The sequence below is a fragment of the Saimiri boliviensis genome, chromosome 1 (genome assembly GCF_048565385.1).
Source record: "Saimiri boliviensis isolate mSaiBol1 chromosome 1, mSaiBol1.pri, whole genome shotgun sequence".
Classification (NCBI taxonomy): Eukaryota; Metazoa; Chordata; class Mammalia; order Primates; family Cebidae; genus Saimiri; species Saimiri boliviensis.
The window spans coordinates 62,373,182-62,397,224 of NC_133449.1; the positions used below are offsets into that span (position 1 = coordinate 62,373,182).

The 24,043-nt window shown below is 39.1% G+C and overlaps 1 protein-coding gene, 1 non-coding gene and 1 pseudogene across 2 annotated transcripts; 1 reads left to right on the forward strand and 2 right to left on the reverse strand.

Moving 5' to 3' along the window:
* Window positions 1-722: 722 nt before the first annotated feature.
* MRPL19 (mitochondrial ribosomal protein L19) lies at window positions 723-10,106 on the reverse strand. The gene is made up of 6 exons (XM_003922561.4): window positions 9,977-10,106; window positions 9,693-9,810; window positions 4,118-4,236; window positions 3,753-3,887; window positions 1,541-1,722; window positions 723-1,404 (listed from the first exon to the last, which is right to left on the reverse strand). Exons 1-6 carry the CDS (start codon window positions 10,077-10,079, stop codon window positions 1,183-1,185), a joined length of 879 nt encoding a protein of 292 aa, XP_003922610.2. The 5' UTR covers window positions 10,080-10,106; the 3' UTR covers window positions 723-1,182.
* Window positions 5,060-5,659, forward strand: LOC120366350 (transcription elongation factor SPT4-A-like; annotated as a pseudogene).
* A 10,753-nt stretch (window positions 10,107-20,859) lies between the features above and the next one.
* On the reverse strand, window positions 20,860-20,963 carry LOC120362292 (small nucleolar RNA U13). Its single transcript, XR_005578248.1, has one exon. It is a non-coding gene; the product is annotated as a small nucleolar RNA U13 (small nucleolar RNA).
* Window positions 20,964-24,043: the final 3,080 nt, after the last annotated feature.

Consider the following 24,043-nt stretch of genomic DNA (forward strand, 5'->3'; position numbering starts at 1 on the left):
TACTCAATAATGGAATCTAGAAAGCAGCTGAGCGCAGGAAAGAAGTTAGTCCTAAGACAGCTAGGAACCAGAGGGCAGATCTGAAGGTAACTCAATGGACAGGTTGAGAGTTGCCTGCAAGATTTAGGATACTACTGTACTTTTTAACCTGAGCAACAGTATGCCCAGGTCAATATGGACCAAATTTTATGCTTTTCTTTAGCATGTATGATTATATCCTAGCTTTCCAATCTATGCTGCATGGATCAGCAACAACACTCATATCATCCTAAAGGTACTGTTTTGACCTAATCCTAAAACAGAGGTTGATTCATCATGCTGTGGGCATAAAAAAATAGTTTACTTCCTTTAACCACATTTCTGTCACATTCAGTTACCCAGTCCATGCTATAATCTTGCCAAATACCCTGTCGTGAGCCTTCTGTTTAGCAGAACTCACTCATAACCTTAGCTATGAACGTGCTCAAAATTGGCTTTTGTAAACTCTCAGGGGGAGCTGAGCCAGACTGTGGCCCAAAGACTGTAATGTTTTCCTTGAAGCCTTCATGCAATAATAGCAATACTGCCCCTTTATACTGGCTAACAGGTCTTTCAAAATTAAATATATTGTTGAAGAATATATATGTTAGAAGTAAACTAAAAGAAATGCAAGGGAATGATTAACAAGTCAAGATATTTACATTTAAAAAGGAAAGGGATACAATTGCAGACATACAGGAGTCTTCTTAGATCTTTTTAAATGTTTTATTTCTTAACCTTCTTAGATATTACTAAATGTTCTATTTCTTAACCTGATAGTGGGTACATGAATGTTTATTTTATTATTCTATAAATCATACATTGTTGTGTTTATAAACATTTCGCAATTTACAAAAAATCACACCATCTATTCCCCTTGCTCAGATTACATGCTCATTAAAGAACATTCTGGTGATGCTCTAACTTCTATTGTAGCTTTGCTTCCAATAAGCAAATGGACATGGAACCATTTGGCATGTGTAATTCTCTTTTTAGCATAACAAACTGGTGTACAAGTTTTATTTTAGAAAAAAGTATTAATAAAACAATGAAAGCTTAGTTCATGTAATTACTGTGTTCTTATAAATGAAATTAAATTGCTCTCAAAATATATCCTCTTAAAGCCAATATATCTTCTGCAACTAACCAAATTCATTCTCAGAATCAAGACTTTTGCGATGCTTCAATTTCTTCCCATACTGCAGCTTCAATTTTTGTAGTATCATATTCCCTCATCATATCAAATTCAAGCCATGGCTGACTCCACTTCTGAGCTTCTTCCATTTGCTTTTCAGTTAAACAAAGATCAAATCTGATTCCTTTAATATTAAAATTAGGGCGTTCCCAGCGTTTAGACCAGGGCTTAGGCTTCATTTTCACTTTCAGCTAAGGAAGATTAAAAAAAAAAGAAAAGAAAAAAATAATTAGGCTGATAGGCATAAGCAAAAATGCTTCTGAAGTTTTCATTAAGATGATTCTTATTTTAAACTTGAACTTCTAGTTTCAAATGTATAACACATACCATATTAACAGGAATTTCTTGGGCAGGCTCTTGTGGCACTGGCTTCATATTCACATCAAAAGTGCTATATTCAGGAAGGGCATCTCGTAAATATAGCAAGCTATCATCCAGCCGTTTCTCTAATTTAACCACTTGAATCTCCTGGATTCGAGGATTATAAAGTTCAAAGCAAATCTCAACACCTAAATAGAAACGAAAACATATTCTTACAATCTAAGTCCACATTCCTATACATGTCTCATACCACAGTAAAAGCATTTCATAAAGGAATTAGCACAACGTTTTGCATGTAGAAAATGTGCTTTTAATTTGAAATTTTTAAGATAAAGATTACTGAAAGAAATAGAAATAAGCTAAAATCCATTTAAATATAAAGTGAGAAAGTCTGAATTGGAATGATAGTCTAAAAAAGAAAAAATGGCCTTTATAAATATCTTGTCACGTATCTTTTCAATTCTCATAGTAACTTCAGAGAAAGTCTGAATTCTTTCCCATGTTATGTTTTTATCTCTCAGTTACTTGAAGAAAAATCAGTCTTCCATGTTAAGAGTATAAGATTTATGATGCAAAAGGGGTAAGTAAATTTTTAAGTTCCAACTTTGGTTAGAAGCTCCTTTGATTAAGGATTAGTTGCTTAAACGGCTGGAGAGAACTAGTTTTGCCTATTGCCCTTCCACCTTTCACCATGTGAGGGCACAGTGCTTGGCCCTTCCAGAGCACAAGCAACAAGGCACGATCTCAGAAGCAGGGAAGGAGGCCTTATGAAATACCAAACCTGCCTGCACCTTGATCTTAGATTTCCCAGCCTCCAGAACTGTGAGAAATAAATTGCTGTTCTTTCTAAATTACCCAGTCTGTAGCATTTTGTCACGACAGCACAAACAGAGTAAGACACCAGAAATGTAAACCAGAGAGACTGCACAAATGCAGGCAGACGATGGTGACATGGATGAGGGTGACAGCAATGGAGAGGGAAGAACAGACAAAATTGCATTATAGCTTTTGGAGACTGTGCCAAGAAAACTTGATTGACTGCATGTGTGAAAATAAGTAGGTAGGCAGTGGTACCATTTATGGAAATAGAAAAGACTGTGAGTGGAACACCGTGCAAGGGAAAATAAAGGGCTGTGTTTTCAAATTATGTTGATAAGACATCTGAATAGAGTATTGATCATGTAGTTGCATATGCAAATCAGGAACTTGAAAAGGGTCAGTCCTGGAGTTATAAATTTGGAAGTTATCATTATATAGATGGTATACAAAGCCACTGGACAAGAAGGAAACACTAATGCAGGAAGCAGTGATGGGGAGGGTTGAAGCTGGTTACAATAATCAGATATATTATAGAGAATGGCAAGAGGGAGCTAATCCTTTTTGAGTATTATGTGTCCAGTACTTCAAGTACAGTATCTCACAGCTGACTGACTACAACCATGCAGACTGAAAACTATTAACGTCTTAATGCTTAAAGAAAATCAAATGACTCCCTCCTATGCTCATTTACTTCTATTACAAGGCCTCTCCAAGTATTTGGCCTGATTTAAGGCACAAATTTCTGTGATCAGTCAAGTCCTGCTGAATGCCTACATGCACAGCCCACTAGGTCATTACAGAATAAGCAAGACAGCAACTGTTCTCACGATCTTTGAAAATAAGAATACTTTGTTGTTGGAAATCATGAAGCATTTAACTTTATAAACTTAACTGTACCTGCCATTTTAATTCATAATTTGCTAGTTTTACTGCTTGTTCCTCTGCCTATTAGGAATAGTATACAAACACAATTTTGCCTTTTTAAAATTCCTCCCAAATCATATAGAACAGTGATGATTTTGTTTTGTGACATAACATAAAGTAAAATGTGGGTATTCATTTTAGGAGCAAGTAATTCATGAAGACATTAACATCTGTCTTAAAGTACTCATGGGATATTTACTCCTAAAAGGAATATCCCCATACTGCTTTATAGTCACTTATTTCCCCACTTTGATGTTGCCATGGTTTGCAAAGTCTACTTCTAATGACTGTTATTCCAACCATATTTAATCATTAACCTCAAATCTCAATCCATTTTAAAGCCACAGGCTCCACATCTTCCCTCAGAGTCCCCTTTTACTTTCAAGTTTCAGATTTCTTATCCCAGGATGCAGAAACAAAAAGAAATCCTGCGATAACATTTTCTAGACACTGAAAATGATGAAATAAAACTTACCTTGTCCTTCAATAATATTCCTAAGGATAAAAGTAGCTCCAAGTCCTTTTCCTGATCGCTGGATGCAAATCCCCAGAAACTTGCTGATTTTTCCACTGGCATATGGGTCGGATGTAGTAACACGAAGAATACTTCCTACAAGTTCAAAAGAGAAGTGAACTTTTTTTCAGCTGAGAAGTAAACTTTATATAAGATGCAGAAACAAACAAACGGCATTTCTAGATAACTTCTTAACTGCCTAAATCTTTTAATGTAGGAATAAATACCTCATATGGCATAACCCAGGTACGTAAAAAACAGTCTTCTTTATGCAAAGAAACTAACCATCCAATCACTAACAATAAAAGCATACAGCTCTTACTGACCGACATAGAACTCTGGAATGTGGAGTACTTTTCTCCTTTCTAACATATCTTTTCTTTCTATTTGAAATTTCAGAGGATGTGTTCTTCCCCTTCGAGGAATGAATTCAGGACTCAAGAACCTGTGAAAAATATAAATTAATTAATTAATTAAAAGTAAACTTAATAGGCCGCTAGAAGTAAAACTGTTGCTTTTCAAAGAAATTAAAGAATATGATATTGACATGTTTTATTCTTCATTGTCTAAATAAAAGTCAATCTTATTTCTAAAATTGTTAATGCTCATGAAAATAGCTAACAATTCCTCACCAATGACCTGGTATTTTGTTAAAAGCTTTATGAAATATCTATTGCATAAATTAATCCTTCTAGTAACCATGTGAGTTTGGTGTCATCTCTGTTTTACAGAGCAAGAAACTGAAGCTTAAAAAAGGTGAATAACTAAGCCGGGCGCGGTGGCTCAAGCCTGTAATCCCAGCACTTTGGGAGGCTGAGGCGGGTGGATCACGAGGTCAAGAGATCGAGACCGTCCTGGTCAACATAGTGAAACCCTGTCTCTACTAAAAATACAAAAATTAGCTGGGCATGGTGGCGTGTGCCTGTAATCCCAGCTACTCAGGAGGCTGAGGCAGGAGAACTGCCTGAACCCAGGAGGCGGAGGTTGCGGTGAGCCGAGATCGCGCCATTGCACTCCAGCCTGGGTAACAAGAGCGAAACTCCGTCTCAAAAAAAAAAAAAGGTGAATAACTAACCCATTACCATAATAGCTATAAATCTGTGAAGATTTAAATGTAGGCATGTCTATCAATCTCCAAAGCCTACAACCATAACTACAAGCCTCACGCTGAGCTATACAGGTTATAGTAAATTATGTCAGAAAATACATAAAACATATAAATCAGTATTATAAATGGACTTTTAAAATGATCTTCTTGATCACAGAAGATGGCCCTGGAGACAGTGCCAAAGAACTTGCGGCCATCTATGGGCTTGTTTGCTGGTCAAGTCTATAGACCAGTTTAAATGTGATGGTTGTGACAACTGTGATGCCTATGTACAGATGAAGAGTAACCGAGAGATGGTATATGACCACACTAGCTCTTCCTTTGATGGAATCATAGCAATGATGAGTCCAGAGAACAGCTAGGTCTCCAAGTGGCAGCAAGTCAGTAACTTTAAGCCAGGTGTATATGTAGTCATTCACTGGTTGCCTGCCCCAAGGAATCGTGTGGAAGTGAAAAACTGAGGAGTGATCTCCAAATCCAGAGACACAGCTTCAGCACATCATGTCCCTGAACCATTTTATCTTCTTTAGATGACAGGTGAGGGTGGGAGGGATTTGGCCTGGTGGATTAACAGATGGAATTGAGGAGAAAGTACAAATGCTGATTTTCCTATACATGGCCCAGGGCTGCGCCTTGCCCATGGCAAGGACTCTAGGTCAAATGCCAATAAATATGAACCTCTAGAAAGTTAAGGCCATGACACATCCTTGCCTCCCTCTCCCTTTCTCTTAGGCACAGTAAGAGCTTATTTACCCTGTAAGAATCTTCCCAGAGCAGCAGAGGCCCTTCTACTCCCTATTGACTGTCTCTGAACCTCTAGCATTGCAGTCTTTCTAGTTTACTTCCTTCCTGCCTATCGTAAGGTGTTGTTCAGAGGCCAGGTAACCCCATCAGCTTGGTAGTCCTGGTGTCTCATGGTTGTATCTTTCTGCCCTCTAGACCTGGCACAGCAGTATCCCTTGAAGAAATCCTGAGGCTTCATAGTGTCTTTGCTCCTTGACCACAATTAATAATTCTTGTTTTTCCCCCTGCTCCTCCTATACCTTAGGCCAGTCCCACATGCTTGCATTTAACATTCTCCTAACTGGAGACCCTTGGGCCTTAGGCGACTCCTGGGTCCTAGTCTGCCTTGTTTGTGCCTCTGTAGGAGATAAGCCCTTCCTTTTCTCCTCTGGTCTAGTAGGGAACCTTGGGTAATGTCCCATTTTTGGCCAAGGTGAGGTATTTGTTTTAGAATAAAAAAATCACCATAAATTCTCATTTACTTAAGAAATGAAAGAAATCCCGTTAACGTCCCCATTTTGATTTCCCTGAGTTCCTGGTTCTCCCTCTGTAAAAAGAGAATGATTGGACCCTGCCTGTTTATCTCAGGATTGTTGTCACTGCAGAAATGAAGCTATATAAAAATTATGTGAGTCTTATAAAGGTGAAATCCTTTTGCTCAAAAAAAAAAAAAACTTCCTTTTTGCTTCTATAACTAATTTTAAACTCATTATGAAATATTTAATCTACATAAAAAATATAAATGACAGTACAAGGAATATTTATGTCTCTACCACCCACCTCAAGAAATAAATTATCAATATTGTGAAAGCCCCTGTGTATGCCTTCTTACTCCCTATAATTACTATCCTAAATTTGGCGATTATCCCCATGAATTTTTCTTCAATTTTCTACTTTGAAAATTTTAAAACCTACCAAAAATAGTTACACAATGAACACCTGTAGATCCTTCATTTACTTTTACCAACTGCTCAAATTTTGCTGTATTTGCTTTACGTATACATATCATTTTTTTCCGAACCATTTGAAAATGTCAGCCAGGTGTGGTGGCTTACACCTGTTATCCCAACACTTGGAAGGCTGAGGAGGGTGGACCATTTGAGCCCATGAGTTCCAGACCAGCCTGGGCAATAGAGTGAGACCTCGTTCTAAAAAAAAAAAAAAAAAAAATTTAAAAATTTTAAAAGCTGGTACTTGTAGTCCCAGCTACTTGGGACGCTGAGTAGGGAGGGGTCAAGGAGTGGGAGGTTACAGAGCCAAGATCATGCCACTGCACTCCAGCCGGGGTGACAAAACAAGGCTCTGTCTCAAAAAAATGGAAAAGTAAGGCATTTCATTCTTCAATAATTTAGAAAGCTTATTCTAAGAATAAGGACTGGCTCCTATATTATTGTGATACCCTTATGACACCTATGAAAGTTAGCATTAATTTGAAAACATAATCCAATACAAAGGTTTCCAATCTTTTGGCTTCCCTGAGACATGCTGGAAGAATTATCTTGAGTCACACATAAACTAAGAATGGTTGGTTAGCCAAAAAAAAAAAAAAAAAAAAGGCAAAAAAGAATCTCATAATGTCTGACAAATTTGTGTTGGGCCACATTTAAAGCTGTCCAAGGCTGTATGATGGGCTGCAGGTTACACAAGCTTGATCTACTACAGAGTGCATACTCAAATACATGTCATTAACCTGGGAAAGTATTTTACATCTATTCTTGCCCAATTCAAAATACAGTCAAGCTTCACAGATCAATCATATTTGGTTGTTAGTCTCTTAAACTAGGATTTTTCCCCATCTTTGTACTTTTATAACATTAACTGTTTTGAACAGTCAAGGCCTACTATCTTATTCCTAGATTCGGGATTGTTTCCACATGCCTAGACTAAGATTAAATAATTTTAGAATATTACAGAGATGATGATGTGAACAACTTACTCTGTCACATCAGGAGACACATAATATCAGCTGGTACCACTAGTGGCAAAGTTAGGTTTGACTGTTCTGAGAAGTTTCAGAATGTCCCCCTTACATTTCTTTTTACTTTACATATGCATGTATGTCTGGGCAACATATATTGTTTAGTATAGTTTTTTGTTTTTTTCTGAGATGGAGTCTTGCTCTGTCACCCAGGTTGGACAGCAGTGGAGTGATCTCAGCTCACTGCAACCTCCACATCCCGGGTTCAAGCAATTCTCCTGCCTCAGCCTCCCGAGTAGCTGGGATTACAGGCACATACCACCAACAGTGGCTTTTTTTTTTTTTTTTGTACTTTTAGTAGAGATGGGGGTTTCACCATGTTGGCCAAGCTGGTCTCAAACTCCTGACTTCATGATGTGTCCTCCTTGATCTCCCAAAGTGCTGAGAGCCAACGCACCCAGGCTATACTTTTAAACTTCATAAAAATAACATCCTACTATATTAATGATTCTAAAGGGTTTTTTTACACACATATTTGTAAAATCATCCATGTTTAAAAATTAGCTCTAGTTCATTTTTCACTGCTGTACAATATTCTGTCACATGAATGTATCTGCCTATTCGCCTACTGATGGATATGTATGCCTCTGAATTTTTGTTACAAAAAATAGTGTTACATGCATTCTTGTACTTGTCTCCTTGTACATACATGTTAGAGTTTCTTTAGGCTGTGTGCCTTCTGAGAAGATATACACAACTTAAACTTACTAAATTCTGTCAAATTGTTCTCCAGAGCATATAATTTACATTCCTATTTACGTGAATTCTATTAAATATCACCCTTTAAGAGAGATATTCCACAGGTGGATCACCTGAGGGTCAGGAGTTCGAGACTAGCCTGGCCATGATGATGAAACCCTGTCTCTACTAAAAATACAAAAATCAGCTGGGCGTGGTGGTGCATGCCTGTAATCCCAGTTACTTGGGAGGCTGAGGCAGGAGAATGGCTTGAACCGGGACGCGGCCGTTGCAGTGAGCCAAGATCGTGCCACTGCACTCCAGCCTGGGCAACAAGAGCAAAACTCTGTCTCAAAACAAACAAAAAAAAAGAGAGAGAGAGATTCTAGCTTTACCTTCAAAAAAAAAAAAAAAGTTTTTATTAGGAAATATTTTCTGAATTTCTAGGTTCTCTAACTCCAAGTTTACTTCTATTTAAATCCATGGAATATTTTAAATGTTAAACAACGACAACAAAAGCCAGGTGTGGTGCCTGTAAGTTCCAGCTACTCAGGAGGCTGAGACGGGAGGATCACTGGAGCCCATGAGTTTGAGACTACAGTGAGCTAAGATCACCATTGTATTCCAGCCTGGGTGACTGAGCAAGACTCTCAGAAATTAAAAAAAGAAAAGAAAAGAAAAATCCCAGAAGTAGTCCAATCAACAACCTACAACCCTTTCAAGAAGCCTATAATCGTATCAGGTTTTTCCTCTGAAATCCGGCTTTTTAAAAAGATGGTTACACAACTCTCTTTTCAGGTCTTAAGTCTTTCAAATTTACATGTATCTTCAAGATTACCACCACTCATTTAAGTTTTTATTCACACTGTTTTGATAAGTACGTTTCAGACACAATTCAGTGGCAATTTTTACTATGCCATGTCTGCCAAAACTTCCAACCTAAACCATAACAAATTTTTTAAGTTGGCTAATCGATTCCTATCCAGGGTTAAGGGTCTTTTGAAAGAAAAGAACTGCTCGTGAACGTAAACCAGTACAAATAGGATGTACCTCAAAGAAAAATTCTGGTATAGGACAAATACCACAGAGGAAAGTGTTTAAAGTACGGGGAATCCCTACTTGAAGTTCTGACTCAATAAAACTGCAAAGAAGTTCTATGCTGGTTTGGGGAGAAGCGAGGAAGACAGAACAGAGAGGGGCGTTTTACAAACGCAGGCTCCGGAATCCTGCACCCCCACGTGCAGGGGGAGGTGCACGCCCCACCTTAGAGCCGGAACGTCCAACGTGAACGCGCTCACGCGCTGACGCGCGCATCGACCCCAGCTGCCGGCCTGGCGCCATGGCAGAGCCTCACCTGCGTTCCGGTTGCGCGAGGCGCTGCTTATCCTCAAAGACTGGTTTCGGCGGCGGCTGGAAGGCGCCGGGCTCGGAAGGCCCAGTGCTCTGTTGCCGGACATACCCCTCGTGAAACCCTGGGAGAGAGGACGACGGAGGTCAGGACTCCAAGTGCCCTGAGATCCTGCAGACCCCCGCAATCTCCCCCCAACACCAGAGTTGCCTCTGATCTCCAGGCTCGCCTCCCCAATCCTGACCCTGGGCCTCTAACGCCCCAGAGCTCGCAAGTCCCTCTCCACTTACTGCAGGCGATAGAGGTCTGCGCGGGGAGCAGCGTCCTGGCGGTTTGGAAACCCCGGCCTAGGGCCATTGCAGCCCCTTGCCGCGCTACAATGCGGGACGCCATGTTGGCTAGCTCACGTCAACACTACAACTCCCAGGAATCAGTGCGATGCTGTTGCAGCTACCTGCCACCGGATGGCGGCTGCTATGGGCCAAAATAAATAAGTCTCTCCCCAACTCCTTTCCTGATGTCTTAGAAAAAGTGCAAATTTCTCTAGTTATCCGTAATGTGCCAAGTTACACCTCTCCCACAGGGGTGTTCTCCCAGCCTAGAAGCCTCTTTCCTTCCCACCTCTGAATCAACTATCTTCTCAGGAAAGCTTTTGCTATGCAAAAATCATTGAAGACCCCCATTCCCACTAGGTGCCTTGATGGGCAGCTCTGATCTCATTTGCAATTCTTTCTTTCCTGTGTAATTATTAAATTAGTATTTAAATCTGCCATTATAGTGTAATGAGGCAATGGGTGGGACAAAGTCTTTTTGCTCACCGTTTTATCCCAGCACCTAGCACCTACCTGGGCCTTAACTAAATATTTGTTTTTCTTTTGTTTTGTTTTTTTGAAACAAGGTCTTCCTCTTTTGCCCAGGCTGTGGTGCAGTGGCCTGATCATGGCTCCGCAGCCTCCAACTCCTGAGCTCGGGCAATTCTCTCATCTCAGCCTTCTGAGTAACTGAGACTACAGTCTCGCACCATCACTCCCAGCTAATTTTGCTAATTCTTTGTTGAATGCACAGAAAGGAGAATTGAATAATTTCTGACAGAACTGCTGGCCCAAAGTCCTTGAGACTACAGAATGCATTAAGCCTTTGAGGAACCCAAATGAATTTGGGCTGGGCAACTGTGGATATGGATAGGTGGAAGAAGTAAAGCTAAAAAAGGTAAATTGTAAGTCTTGTTAAGAAATACGGAAAATGACTGAGCATGGTGGGGCATGCCTACAATCCCAGCACTTTAGGAGGCCAAGGCAGGAGAATCCCTTGAGCACATAAGTTGGAAACCAGCCTGGGCAACGTGGTGAGACCTTGTCTCTAAGAAACAAACACAGAGCCAAGTGCAGTGACTACATCTGTAACCCCTGCATTTTGGGAGGCCGAACTGGGCGGATCACCTGAGATCAGGAGTTCAAGACCAGCTTGACCAACATGGTGAAATCCCATTTCTATTAAAAATACAAAAATTAGCCAGATGTGATGGCAAGTGCCTGTAATCCCAACTTCTTGGGAGGCTGAGGCAGGAGAATCGCTTGAACCCAGGAAGCAGATGTTGCAGTGAGCCAAGATTGTGCCATTGCACTCTAGCCTGGGCAACAAGAGTGAACTTCCGTCTTAAAAATAAATAAATAAAATAAATAGAAAGAAAGAAGAAAGAAAAGAAAAAAACAAACATACCAAAAAAGAAATTTGGTATTTGTTATCTCAGGAATGGTGACAAAATAGAAGGATTTAACACTTAAGAGTAATGTGATTATTTAACTATATATTAGTCATTCCAGTTGCATTAGCGTCCCAAAGCTACCTCAAATTCAGCATATCCATACTGAGTCCTAGACTTCCTTTCCAGTATTGGCTATCTCAAGGAATGAGTTCAGCATCTACTCTCTTGCCTAAGCCAAAAATCTCAGTGTTATCCTTGATTCCTCCCCATGTCCCCCTGGATGAAGTTCCAAAAACTATTCCTGGCACCATCAGATATCTCAGGAATCCATATACTTTCTCATCCTCCTGTCCATATTTCCAATCTAGGACACCGTTTTTTCTCTTCAGCATCCCTGGAGATCCCTGCAACAGCCTTCTCATTAGTCTTCCTATCTCTAGTTACCTCCAGTCCTTCACACAGCAACCAAAAAAGGTGGCTCGGAATGCATACCCTGTTCTTGTCTTTCCCCAGTTTAAAGGCTTACTGTTTACTTTGGACACAAATCAAATACTCAAAAAATCAACCAACCTATGCAGCTTGGCCCCCATACTCTGGCTTGCCATCCTGAAGAACATGAGCTGTTTCAACAGCCTGAGGAACAGGGTCATGTTTTGAGCACAGAATTCAAGGTGCTGTGAAGAAGGACAGGGCCTTCTATTTTAACTCTAGCTTTGTTGATTAGAATAAGAATTTATTCTGTAAATGACAAGAAATTGCACAACCAAATTTTCAGATGAGCAGTATTTTGGCTCTTCTGCCTACCCAAAAAAGTAGACTTCAAGCCCTTAAGAGTGAAAAGGAGGAGAGGTAAAGATAATCCTAACTGGTAGTGGTGAAGATTTTTCTGTATTAACTACTCCCAGAACACTTGGCCTTCACTCTTGCTAGGATTGGTCCTATGGGTAGGGGCAGAGAAATAAGACAGACCTTTACAGGAAGATGGCAGGATTTACTAGACATTATCAAGACACGCTTGCTGCCCTCCCTGCTTCTACAGATGAAGGAGTGGTTTTGTAGAGTTTTACAAAACTAGAAGAATAAACCTAAAGAATCTTAGTTAATTTTCTCCCACATTCCTGCTCACCCAACATCCATCAGGCCATTTTGACCTTATCCTAATGTGGAGAATGAGCTGGAGTTTAAATTATTTCACCAAACAACTTCATGGAGCAAAATCAACGAGCACAGAGCTGCCTCAACCATTTCGTCAGCTGATTACAAGAATGGAACTTTAATTATTTGCTTCTGTGTTTTACAGCCACAGAAAGGAGATCATGAACATCATTACATGATGTTCAGCCAAGGGAGGAAAGTGTTCCAGGCAAACTGGCTGATTTAGGTTATTGTGACATCAGGATCCTTGTCTGTTTTGCTCATTATTACATCCTCTAGTAGAGTATCTGGCACCCAATAAATATTTCCAAGTAAAATTAGGTAGATCACTCTGATTGTACTTTAGAAAAATGGGTGGGAAGCAGGAAATTATTGGAATATTCCAAAAGAGAGATGGTGTTAACCTGGAAGCAAAAAAATGGTTCTTAGAGTGTGAGCCCTTGACTAGCAACATCAGCTAAACCAGGGAACATGTTAAAATACAAATTCTCAGGTCCCACCCCCAGACTTACTGAATTTAAAACTCTGGGCATGGAACCCAGCAATCTGTGCTTTAACAAATCCTCCAGGTGATGCTGATAGTTACTCCAATTTGGAAACAATAGAGACAGAGGCAATGGTGATAGAAAGGGGTATTTTTTTCCCCGTCTCTCAATCTATTTGTGAGGTACAGTCAGTAAAATCATTTCTGAAATATACTAGCTATTAATCTTTGAGAGAGGTTCCCACCTCTGCTTTCATTTCTTCATGGGTAATAGGATGAAAATATACCTACCTCAATGGGTTGGTGTAAGGATCAAATTGAGATAAGGCATAAATAAAGTTTGGGGATAAATGTATAGATCATAATGAATTTTTTCCAACTTTATTGAGATATGATTGAAAAATAAAATTTGTATATATTTAAGGTATACAACATGATGATTTGATATACATATGCAATGTGAAATGATTATGAGAGTTGAGTTAATTAACATCCTTCACCTAATTAAAATTAAAAAAAAAGGTTTTTGTAAAACTTACTTTAAATATGCCAGCAAGAGGAAACTATAATTTGATTCATCTATTAACACATCAAAAAAAGGACCCTTCTATACCTAGAAAACCCTAAATATGCTATTGAAAGACTTCTAGTCCTGATAAGCAACTTGAGTAAAGTTTCAGGATACAAAATTAATATGCAAAAATCAGTGGCATGTCTATACACCAACAATGATCAAGTTGAAAACCAAATCAAGAACGCAATTCCATTTACAATAGCCACCAAAAAAAAAAAAAAAAAAAAAAAAACCCTAGGAATACGTCTAACTAAAGATATGAAATCCCTACAACACGATCTACAAAACACAGCTGAAATAAATTATAGATAACACAAACAAATGGAAAAACATTCCATGCTCGTGGACTGGAAGAATCAATGTCACCAAAATGTCCATACTGCCCAAAGCAATTTACAAATTCAATGGCATTCCTATTAAATTACTGTTATTTTTCACAGAACCAGAAAAAAATTCTAAAATCCATATGGAACCAAGGAAAAGTCCAGATAGCCAAAGCAATTCTAAGCAAAAAGAGCAAAGCAAGAGAAATGACATGACCTGACTTCAAACTATAGTACAAGGCTACAGTATCCAAAATAGCATGGTACTGGTAAAAAAAAAAAAAAAAAAAAAAAAAAAAGAAAGAAAAGAAAAGAAACAAATAGATCAATGGAACACAATAGAGAATCGACAAATAAAGCTGCATATCTACAACCAACTGATCTTCAACAAAGTCTACAAAAATTAACAATGGGAAAATGACATCTATTCGATAAATGGTGCTGGAAAAACTGGCTAATTTTGTGCTGAAGAATGAAACTAGACCACTACCTCTCACCACATACAAAAGTTAACTCCAAATGAGTTAAAGACTTAAATGTATGACCTCAAACTATAAAAATCCTAGAAGAAAGCCTAGGATATATTCTTCTGAACATTCACAGAGACATAGAAATTATGATTAAGTCTCAAAAGCAAATGCACCAAAAACAAAAATTGACAACTGAGACCTAAAGAGCTTCTGCACAGTGAAATAAACTATCAGCAGAGTAAACAGACATCTTACAGAATAGGAGAAAAATACTTGTAAACTATGTATCTGACAAAGGTCTAATTCATATTCAGAATTCATAAGAAACTTACATAATTGAACAAGAAAAAGCAACACCATTAACAAGTGGGCAAGGGACATGAACAGACACTTCTCAAAAGAACACATACAAACAGCCAAAAAAGTATGAAAAAATGCTCAACATTACCATCAGACAAATCAAAACCAAATGAGATACCATTCTCACACCAGTCAGAATGCTCGTTATTAAAAAGTCACAAAATAACAAATATTAGCAAAACTGTGAAGAAAAGGAAACACTTTGCTGTGTTGGTGGGAATACAAATGAGTTAAGCCCCTGTGGAAAGTAGTTTAGAGATTTAAAATAACTATAAATATAATTTCCATTTGACCTGGAAATCCCATTACTGGGTATACACCCTAAGGAAAATAAATTATTTTACCAAAAAGACATATGCACTCATACGTTCATTGCAGCATTCTTCACAATAGCCAAGACATGGAATCAAACCAGGGGCCTACAAATGGTGGATTGGATAAAGAAATGTACATATATGCCATGGACTACTACACAGCAGTAAAAAGAATGAAATCATGTCCTTTTCAGGTACATAGATGCATCCAGGGGCCATTATCCTCAATGAATTAACACAGAAACAGAAAACCAAATACTGAATGTTCTCACTTACAAGAGGGAGGTAAATGGGTACTCAGGGACATGAAGATGGAAACAGTAGACACTGGATATTCCAAGAGCGGGGAGGGTGTGAGATGGGCAAGGGATGAAAAAGTGTCTGTTGGATTTTATGTTCACTATCTGGGTGATGGGATTAGTAGAAGCCCAAACCTCAGCATACCCAATATATCCATGTAACAAATCTACACATCTAGCCACTGTTTTTTTTATTTTAATTTTTAATTTTATTTTTTTGTTGTGGGGAGACAGAGTCTGGCTCTGTTGCCAGGTTGGAGTCCAGTGGCAAGATCTCAGTTCACTGCAGCCTTCACCTCCTGGGTTCAAATGATTCTTATACCTCACCCTCCCAAGTAGCTGGGATTACAGGTGTGCATCATTACACCTGGCTAATTCTTATATTTTTAGTAGAGGCAAAGTTTCATCTTGTTCCCCAGCCTAGTCTTAAACTGCTGGGTTCAAGTGATCCCTCTGCCTTGGCCTCCCAAAGTGTTGGGATTACAATTGTGAGCCACTGTACTTTGCTAGCTGCTGAATGAAGGAGGAGGAGGAGGAGAAAGAAAAAAGAAAGAAGATGAAGGAAGAAGAAGAAATCTCCTTCCAAAGAGGGGTTAGTCATAATAGTAGTCTAGAAAACCAGAGTTACAACATGAAAAGTTGGCCAGTGCCCAGCCAGGAAAGGAAAGAGCCTTAGCCAGGAAATTTGGGGAATTTCCAAGCTCACTGAGGAGTCCATCCTGGAGCAGACATAGATGCAGGAAGTTGTAGACAGCAGTTGTCAAGTTATCTGATTCCACTGATGAAATTATCCTTAGTACGAGCCTTAGCTCATTGCCAATAAACACTTGGAACCTATGTTAAACTTCCTTTGTTCTGTGTTCATCAAGCAACCCCTTCCATATTTGACATTACATTTTGCCTTTAGGGAGAGAAAGTGCTGGTCACAAAGACATAAATGTTCTGGTATTTCGGTCAGCATGATTGGTTTTTGTTCACTTATAAGTTAATAAACTAGTGTTTCGTTTTGTCATATCAATTTCATAAATTTGGTTCATGTGAGTTTGCTCTAAATGATGTATCTATTTCATGCTATGATGAAAATCAGGTTCTGGGCTTCCAAAATCCAAAGTCAGACCCAGGGCCACGACAGATTCTCCAAAATCAATATTATCTGTATCTGTAAGGCCTTGAAGTATATATTTTGCTTGGATGAGAGAACTTCATATTACCTCATAAGCTCACACTCACCACAGATACACTCCTTTATTTACTATCTCTTGCTATTTAATAAATTGCTCCTAAATTTAGCAGCTTAAAACAACAAACATTTATTATTGTATGGTTCTGTGGGTGGGAAATTTAGAAGTGGCTTAGCTGAGTGATTTTGACTCCAGGTCTTTCACAATGCTGCAATCAAGAGGTTGGCTGGGGCTAGGGTCAACTCAGAGCTCAACTAAGGGCAGAACTGCTTCCCAGCTCATTCCTATGGCTAGAAGCAGCCCCCAGGTCCTTGCTGGCTTTTGGCTGGGGACATTGGTTCCTTGCCACATGGGCCTTTCCATAGGGCAGCTCATAACAGGAACCCGGCTTCTCTCAGAGTGAGCCAGCAGCAGAACAAAAGGGTGAACAAGGCAGAAATCACAGTCTCACAGTCTTTTTGTTACCTAATCTCAGAATCGACATGCCATCACTGTTACTGTATTCTATTCATTAGAAACAAGTCACTACATCCAGCTCACACTCAAGTGGAATGGACCCCAAGGCCATAAGGATGAGGAGGTGGGGAATATTGGAGGCCATCTTACAAGCTGCCTGCCACAAAATCATTTTCACATTCAAATATAGAAAAGCATAATATTTTTCTTCTAAAAGCTAGCCAATATTTCATTGCAATGACTATTAATGCCGTAACAGTTCATATTTGCTCATCTGTTCCATTGCTTCACAGAGCAGCAAACCTGGAAAAAAGGAACAAGAAAAAGTATGTTGTTGACACAGGAAGAACAAAGTAGGAATAAAAGTTAAAAACTTAAAACAATTACACATGTGTATGAGAATTTATGATACGAGCAAACTGGCATTTAAAATCAATGTGGAGGACGTGTGCGGTGGTTCACGACTGTAATCCCAGCACTTTGGGAGGCTGAGGCACAGAATCGCTTGAACCTGGGAGGCAGAGGTTGCAACGAGCTGAGACCGCGCCACTGCACTCTACCCTGGGTGACAGAGCAAGACTCTGTCTCAAATAATAATAAAATAAATGTGGAAAGGATGGACTACTCAATAAATGATGTTCAGACAATTAGATACTTGGTGGAAAAAAATGTGGGTTGATCCAAACTTCGCAAGTTTGGAAAATCAGTATCTTACATTTCTATCTACTTGATGTGCATAAAGAACTTCTGGAAGAATATTATATATATGTATATCCCACACATGAAAGAACTTAACTTCCATGGGATGGAAAAGACTTAGAGAAAGAAGAAACAAGGTTGGAGCTAGCACTTTCACTGTATGCATTTTTGTATTGTTTGACTATGAACCTTGTAATTATCTATTCTAGGAACTGAATTTTGAAAAATGAAAACTTTTGAATGGAATAAAGAAATAACTGTAAAAGAAAAACATGCAAGACATTATAAGAAAAAATAAATTGTATGTCTTCTTAAATAGGATGAAAATACCCCAAAGCCATAAAAAGAGAGGTTAAGTTTCACATTACTACCACTGAAATCTTCTAGATAAAAAACGTATCATAAACAAATTTAAAATACTAGTGATTGCCAGGCGCGATGGCTCATGCCTGTAATCCCAACAATTTGGGAGGCCAAGGTGGGCAGATCATCTGAGATCAGGACGTTGAGACCAGCCTCATCAAAATGCTGAAACCCCTTCTGGACCAAAAATATAGAAATTAGCCAGGTGTGGTGGCACCTGTAATCCCAGCTACTCAGGAGGCTGAGGCAGGAGAATCACTTGAACCCGGGAGGTAGAGGTATCAAGTGAGCCAAGATCACACCACTGTACTCCAGCCTGGACAACACAGAGAGACCCTGTCTTAAAAAATAAAATAAAATGAAAATAAATAAATAAAATAAATAAATAAATAAGACACGGCTGACCACCTTGAAAACAATTTTTTTTCAAATTGTAGAAGAGATAAATGATGAATGTTCACAAATTACAGCATTGAGTGCAAAAAAAAAATATTGAAAGACTGGCGATGTCAAATGGAGGAAACATAAATTACAACATTTTAACCCAGCTGCTCTACACCTTAATTGCACTAAATATAAACTCACTGGGAGCTTTGGAATGTTCTAATGGATGACAGTCTTGCCAGAAGTGTTCATTCAATTGTTCTTAGGGAAAAAAACAATATTCATTATAATGGGAAGGACCAACCAGAATCTGGCAATTCAGTAATACATGAAACTGTGACAGAATTAATAATTAACTAGATCTATATATCATTTTTATGACAATGATGGTGATGTAAATTATGATAAAATCATAAATAACATATATTTTAATTACACTTACAAATAGAAGCAACCAAGGGCAAAATCGTCCATTTCTGGGAATGATTGAGCTCCTAGGCAAGACATGCACTAGGGCTTAACCTACAAATCTTTGTATTGAAATGCATTTAGAATGTTATTTTACAGTAGAAAGGCATTCTCTTTAGAGGTGCTGTCAAGGCCCACCCAACCGAGTCCGCAGCTTCTGTCTGTGCAGAGGAAAGGACTGAGTGATAGCATCAATTCATTGTTGTTTACATGGAGTTTTTAGACTTCAAGTATTTATTAATCACAAAGTTCTATTCCCAATGCCACATTTATTTGTACATCATCTCCTACCAACTTATCTGGGGAAATACTAATATTTCTTGATAATCATTTGTAATTGGCGGTCGAGGTATACTATGTTAATCTGGAATTCTGAAACCCAAGATTTCTTTATAAAATTTTACTTCATACAGTCTATAAATTCTTTCTAATAAAATTTCTGTTGCTTGAAGAGTTTTCTAGAAGGGTCTATAACAGCATCTTTTTTCCAACATAGTAAGATTGCAACCAGCAAACCCTTAGTGACATGCGTATCTAAAAAAAATGCCAACCTAGGAGGATTCATATCAATTATGCCTGCACTCTTAGAGATTGCTTCTGACATATGCTACTGCAAAAGTTGTTCCTGGACATGTAGGGTGATAGAAACCATGATGATGGGTTGCTGTGCTTCTGCCTAAGTGTGGGGCTGGGGTGTGATGGTCTGTAGTGACAGCTGCCACTTCTTGAGCTTTCTCCTTTTTGTCAATCTATCTAATTAGATATGAGTAATTATCTAGACTGTTGTGCTTTTTGGTTCACACGGGTGAATCTTCATATACGGGCTAAACATCCTTTTCCTACTGATGTAAAGTACAATCGTGGACATTTATTTATTTACGTAACTATTTGAGTCTTGCCTGGACTTTTGTGTGTGTATGCGTTTTTAGCTTAGTTTTTTCCTATGCCAATAACATATTAGTTTATTTCATTTCTGTTTGTATTATTTTACATGGTGGTAAAATAAGCATAGTATAAAATATACCACTTTAATCAGTTTTAAGTGCACATGTCAGTGACAATTCAATTGTACAACCATCACTACCACTCATCTCTAGAACTTTTTGATCATCCCCATCAAAAACTCTATAGTCATTAAATAATTCCCCATTACCCTCTCTTCCTAGTCCCTTGTAACTTTTTAATCAGGGCTACCAAGAGAAGCTTGGAAGGAAATAACAATTTGTTAAAAAAGAATCTTTTCTAATTTTGTAATCATAGCAACTGGTTTGCTATTATAAAAGTAACACGTTTGAAGGAGCTGGCATTTGATTTTACTGTACTTAAACGTAAATAAGTTAGCATCTTGTTTCGTGAACACTGGTAGAAGACATAAACTCCTGGGTTGGAGACAAAGCACTTTATTATTCATGATCTAGTGTGAGCATCAGCATGTTTGCAAAGGTTCTCCTTGTTCCCAAGACCCAGATAGATGGGTGACACCACAGGCCCAGATGAATGGTGCACACATAGTAGGTTTACTTCACAGCTAAGGAGCACTGGGCTTTATGGAATATGCTGCTCTTCTAACAAGCAATAAACACATCTGTTCTTTGTTTCAAGTGAAACAACCTCATCCTTCATGGTTGGCCACAGCAAACCCACACCTGAGAAACGTCCTGGGTAAAGAATGCTGAGGGCCTTGCATTCTGGTATACCCAGCAGGACATGTCAGAGCTCAAAAAACAAACAAACAGCCATGGAGGATGTCTCCTCTAATATTTGCTATAGGAAATGTGCATAATTATAATCACAATAACAAAACACACTTTCTAATTGCATTACCCAGAAACTACAAGTAGCTGATTTAGTCCTACAGATTAGATCCAGAGTTGAGAGGAGCTTATGGGCAGCTGCTGGAGTCGCACCTGAAGTTCAGGTGAAAATACTATTTTTTCATGTCAACTGAGTAAGGCGCCAATATAGTAATAAGGTTAGAAGTAGGAATATCTCACATGAAAGTGTGAAAACCCAATCATTATGCTTATGAATCTTAAAAGGATTCAGGTGGTATTTCTGAAAAAAATATTCCTGCTAGGACAGCTGAATTTCCTCACATATCTTTGAGCTCACTACTTGGGGTTGAGATTAGTCTTTCAGGTTGAAGTCACTAAAGAACCCATTGTCCTTTTCCCTAAATTTCAAGGACTGTCCTTCAGATATGTCAGAGATAGCATTGTCTGTGAATACAGCGAGGGCTTCCTTGCATAGCTGGTTTAAGATTGTCTGCTTCTAAGCCTTTGCCTCTTCCCAAGCATGTAGTCTGAGCCTGTCACAACAAAACAGGTTAGAATAAGGCTTTATCGGGCCGGGCGCGGTGGCTCAAGCCTGTAATCCCAGCACTTTGGGAGGCCGAGGCAGGTGGATCATGAGGTCAAGAGATCGAGACCATCCTGGTCAACATGGTGAAACCCCGTCTCTACTAAAAATACAAAAATTAGCTGGGCATGGTGGCACATGCCTGTAGTCCCAGCTACTAGGGAGGCTGAGGCAGGAGAATTGCTTGAACCCAGGAGGCGGAGGTTGCGGTGAGCCGAGATCGTGCCATTGCACCCCAGCCTGGGTAACAAGAGCGAAACCCCGTCTCAAAAAAAAAAAAAAAAAAAAAAAGAATAAGGCTTTATCGCCACAGCAGGCTATCTATCCACCTTTTTTTTTTTTTTTTTGGATGGCATCTTGCTCTGTTCCCCAGGCTGGAGTACAGTAAAGCAATCTCAGTTCACTACAATCTCTGCCTCCTGGGCTCAAGCGATTCTCCCACCTCAGCTTCCCGAGTAGCTGAGAGTACAGGCACCTGCTACCACGCCCAGCTGATATTTGTGTTTTTAGTAGAAATGGAATTTTGCCATTTGGCAAGGCTGGTCTCAAACTCCTGCTCTCAAGTGATCTGCCTGCCTTGGCGTCCCAAAGTGTTGGGATTACAGGAGTGAGCCACTGCGCCTGGCCTCTACCTTCAATTCTGAGCTCAGAAAACTCCCTGTTTCTCAAGCTTTGAGGCCTATTCACTTTGCTTTATCATGTATTCATTATTAATCCTTCCTTCATTCTGTTTAGTAAATATAGTTGAAGTTACTACTAGGCTGGGAGCTCTGCTATGTAATGAGGGTACTTGCCGCCTGCCCTCAGGACACCAAAGCTAAGGAAATCTCATGCAAGTTTTTTTTTTTTGGATGAACTCTGGAATGTTGAATGGAAACAAACCAAGTGTTTGCTATGCTGTTAATCAACTATGGTACGTAATTTGCATGTGTTTTTTAAAAAAAGCCAAATAAAACCCGATATTACCATTCAAAATTAAATTTGCAGGAAAAATAATTGCTTTATTATGTAGTATGTTTAAACATGTTTATATGCCTTGAAATTATTAGCAAAGATGCACTTGTGAATTTAAAAATATAACAAAAAGTGAATTAAATTGTATGAGAAAACATCAACAGATCTCTTGATAGTCTTTTTAGAAAGGATGAAAAGGTCCAGATTGAACAACTAACTAAAACTTAGCTCTTAGAATCTAATGACTTAGGTTGTATTTTCTGCCTTTCCCATGCCCAAAGGAGAAAGAGAACAGTCACTTAGGTGACAGCCCAGGCTAGCCGTGTTTGTCTCAGCATTAAAGCTCATTACGTTGGTACGAGTGAGCTGCAGGTCCAGAAATACCTCTCCAGTAGCGCACTTTAGAAATAATCCCCCCAGGGTAGTCATGTCACTTGTGTTCGTTGTAAAACACACCACTCACTTTTTGTTGGTGATAAAATGATTACTTCATTGATGTTTTTGGAAAAACTGCAGCAACATACTGTCTTAACAAATGCTTTGAAACAAGTTTTTTAATTTTTAAAGAAAAGTGTTTTGGACACCATTGATTAGTATTTATTTAAGAAAGTTTTATGGGCATGGTGGCTCCTACCTATAATCCCAGCAGTTTGGGAGGTCAAGGCAGGAGGATTGCTTGAGCCCCGGAATTCAAGACCAGCCTGGGAAACATAGAAAAACCCCCATCTCTACAAATCATTTCTTAAAAATTAGCTGTCTGTGGTGGCATGTGTCTGTGGTCTCAACTATTCAGGAGGCTGAGGCAGGAGCATTGCCTGAGCCTGGGAGTTTGAGGCTGCAGTGAGCCATGATTGTGCCACTGCACTCAAGCCTGGGTAACAGAGAGAGACTGTGTCTCAAAAATAATAAAAAATGCCTATTAGAAGCCACTAGATGTTAGCCAATAGTATCAACATTCCTTAGGTCAGCTTATCAGAAAGGATGTGAAATGCTTGCAATTGTAGGGACAGAATTTTGCAGTGAATAAACCTTTGACGTGGCAGAAATCTAAACAGTATTTGATTAAGGCTACGACCTACCCTTTCCTCTACTGGGGAGACAAACCTGAGGGCCCTAGTCTGATGGGTGTTGGCACCCAGCCAGCCAAGGGAGTGTGTTCGAGTCAAGGCCCTGCTCCAGAGAACTCTGTTACCTATTATTAATAGTTCCCAATTTATAAAAAGAACATTAGTTAAATAACTGTTCAAGGTCACTTTGCTCGCCAAATGAGTGATGAGAGTTTGATTCAAACCAGGCCTATCAAATCCCTAAATCTGTGCTTTTCAGGGCTGGGAAGAGAGAAAGTTTGCTAAGGTAGAGATCAGAGGGTGGAACACCAATCCTTACCCCTTCCCTGACCAGCCAGAGCAGCTCTGACTGAGATCACATTTGAAGAAATCTTTTTGCTGTTAAGAGGAAAAGAAAAAAAAAGAAGGGGAAAAAAGGAAAGAAAAGAAAGGAAAAATTCTAGCCTTGCACTACTCTGAGATATTTTGAGGCTGAATTAAATAAAACCAGATGTTAATTTATTACCAAAATTCTCAGCCTATAACAGTGGTTCTCAAATCTTGTGTACTTAAGAATTCGATTGAGTGCTTGTTTAACCTGGAGAGTCTTAGGCTCCACCCTTAGTGATTGGATTGAATAGATCTGGTCTGGGGGGAAGCACGGAATTTGCAATTATAACAGGTGTCCCAGGAGAATTGGATGCAGGTGGTAAGAGAACCTCATTTTGAAAAACTGAACAAAGATGTTTTGGGAAAAAAAAAAA

Bases quoted from the DNA above. Each gene is read 5' to 3' on its own strand.
- MRPL19 (XM_003922561.4), bottom strand. From the start codon at position 10,079: ATGGCGTCCCGCATTGTAGCGCGGCAAGGGGCTGCAATGGCCCTAGGC. The intron at 1,723-3,752 runs GTAAGTTTTATT...GTTTCTATTTAG, and splicing joins GAATATTATTGAAGGACAAG to GTGTTGAGATTTGCTTTGAA. The intron at 1,405-1,540 runs GTATGTGTTATA...AATCTTCCTTAG, and splicing joins AAGAAATTCCTGTTAATATG to CTGAAAGTGAAAATGAAGCC.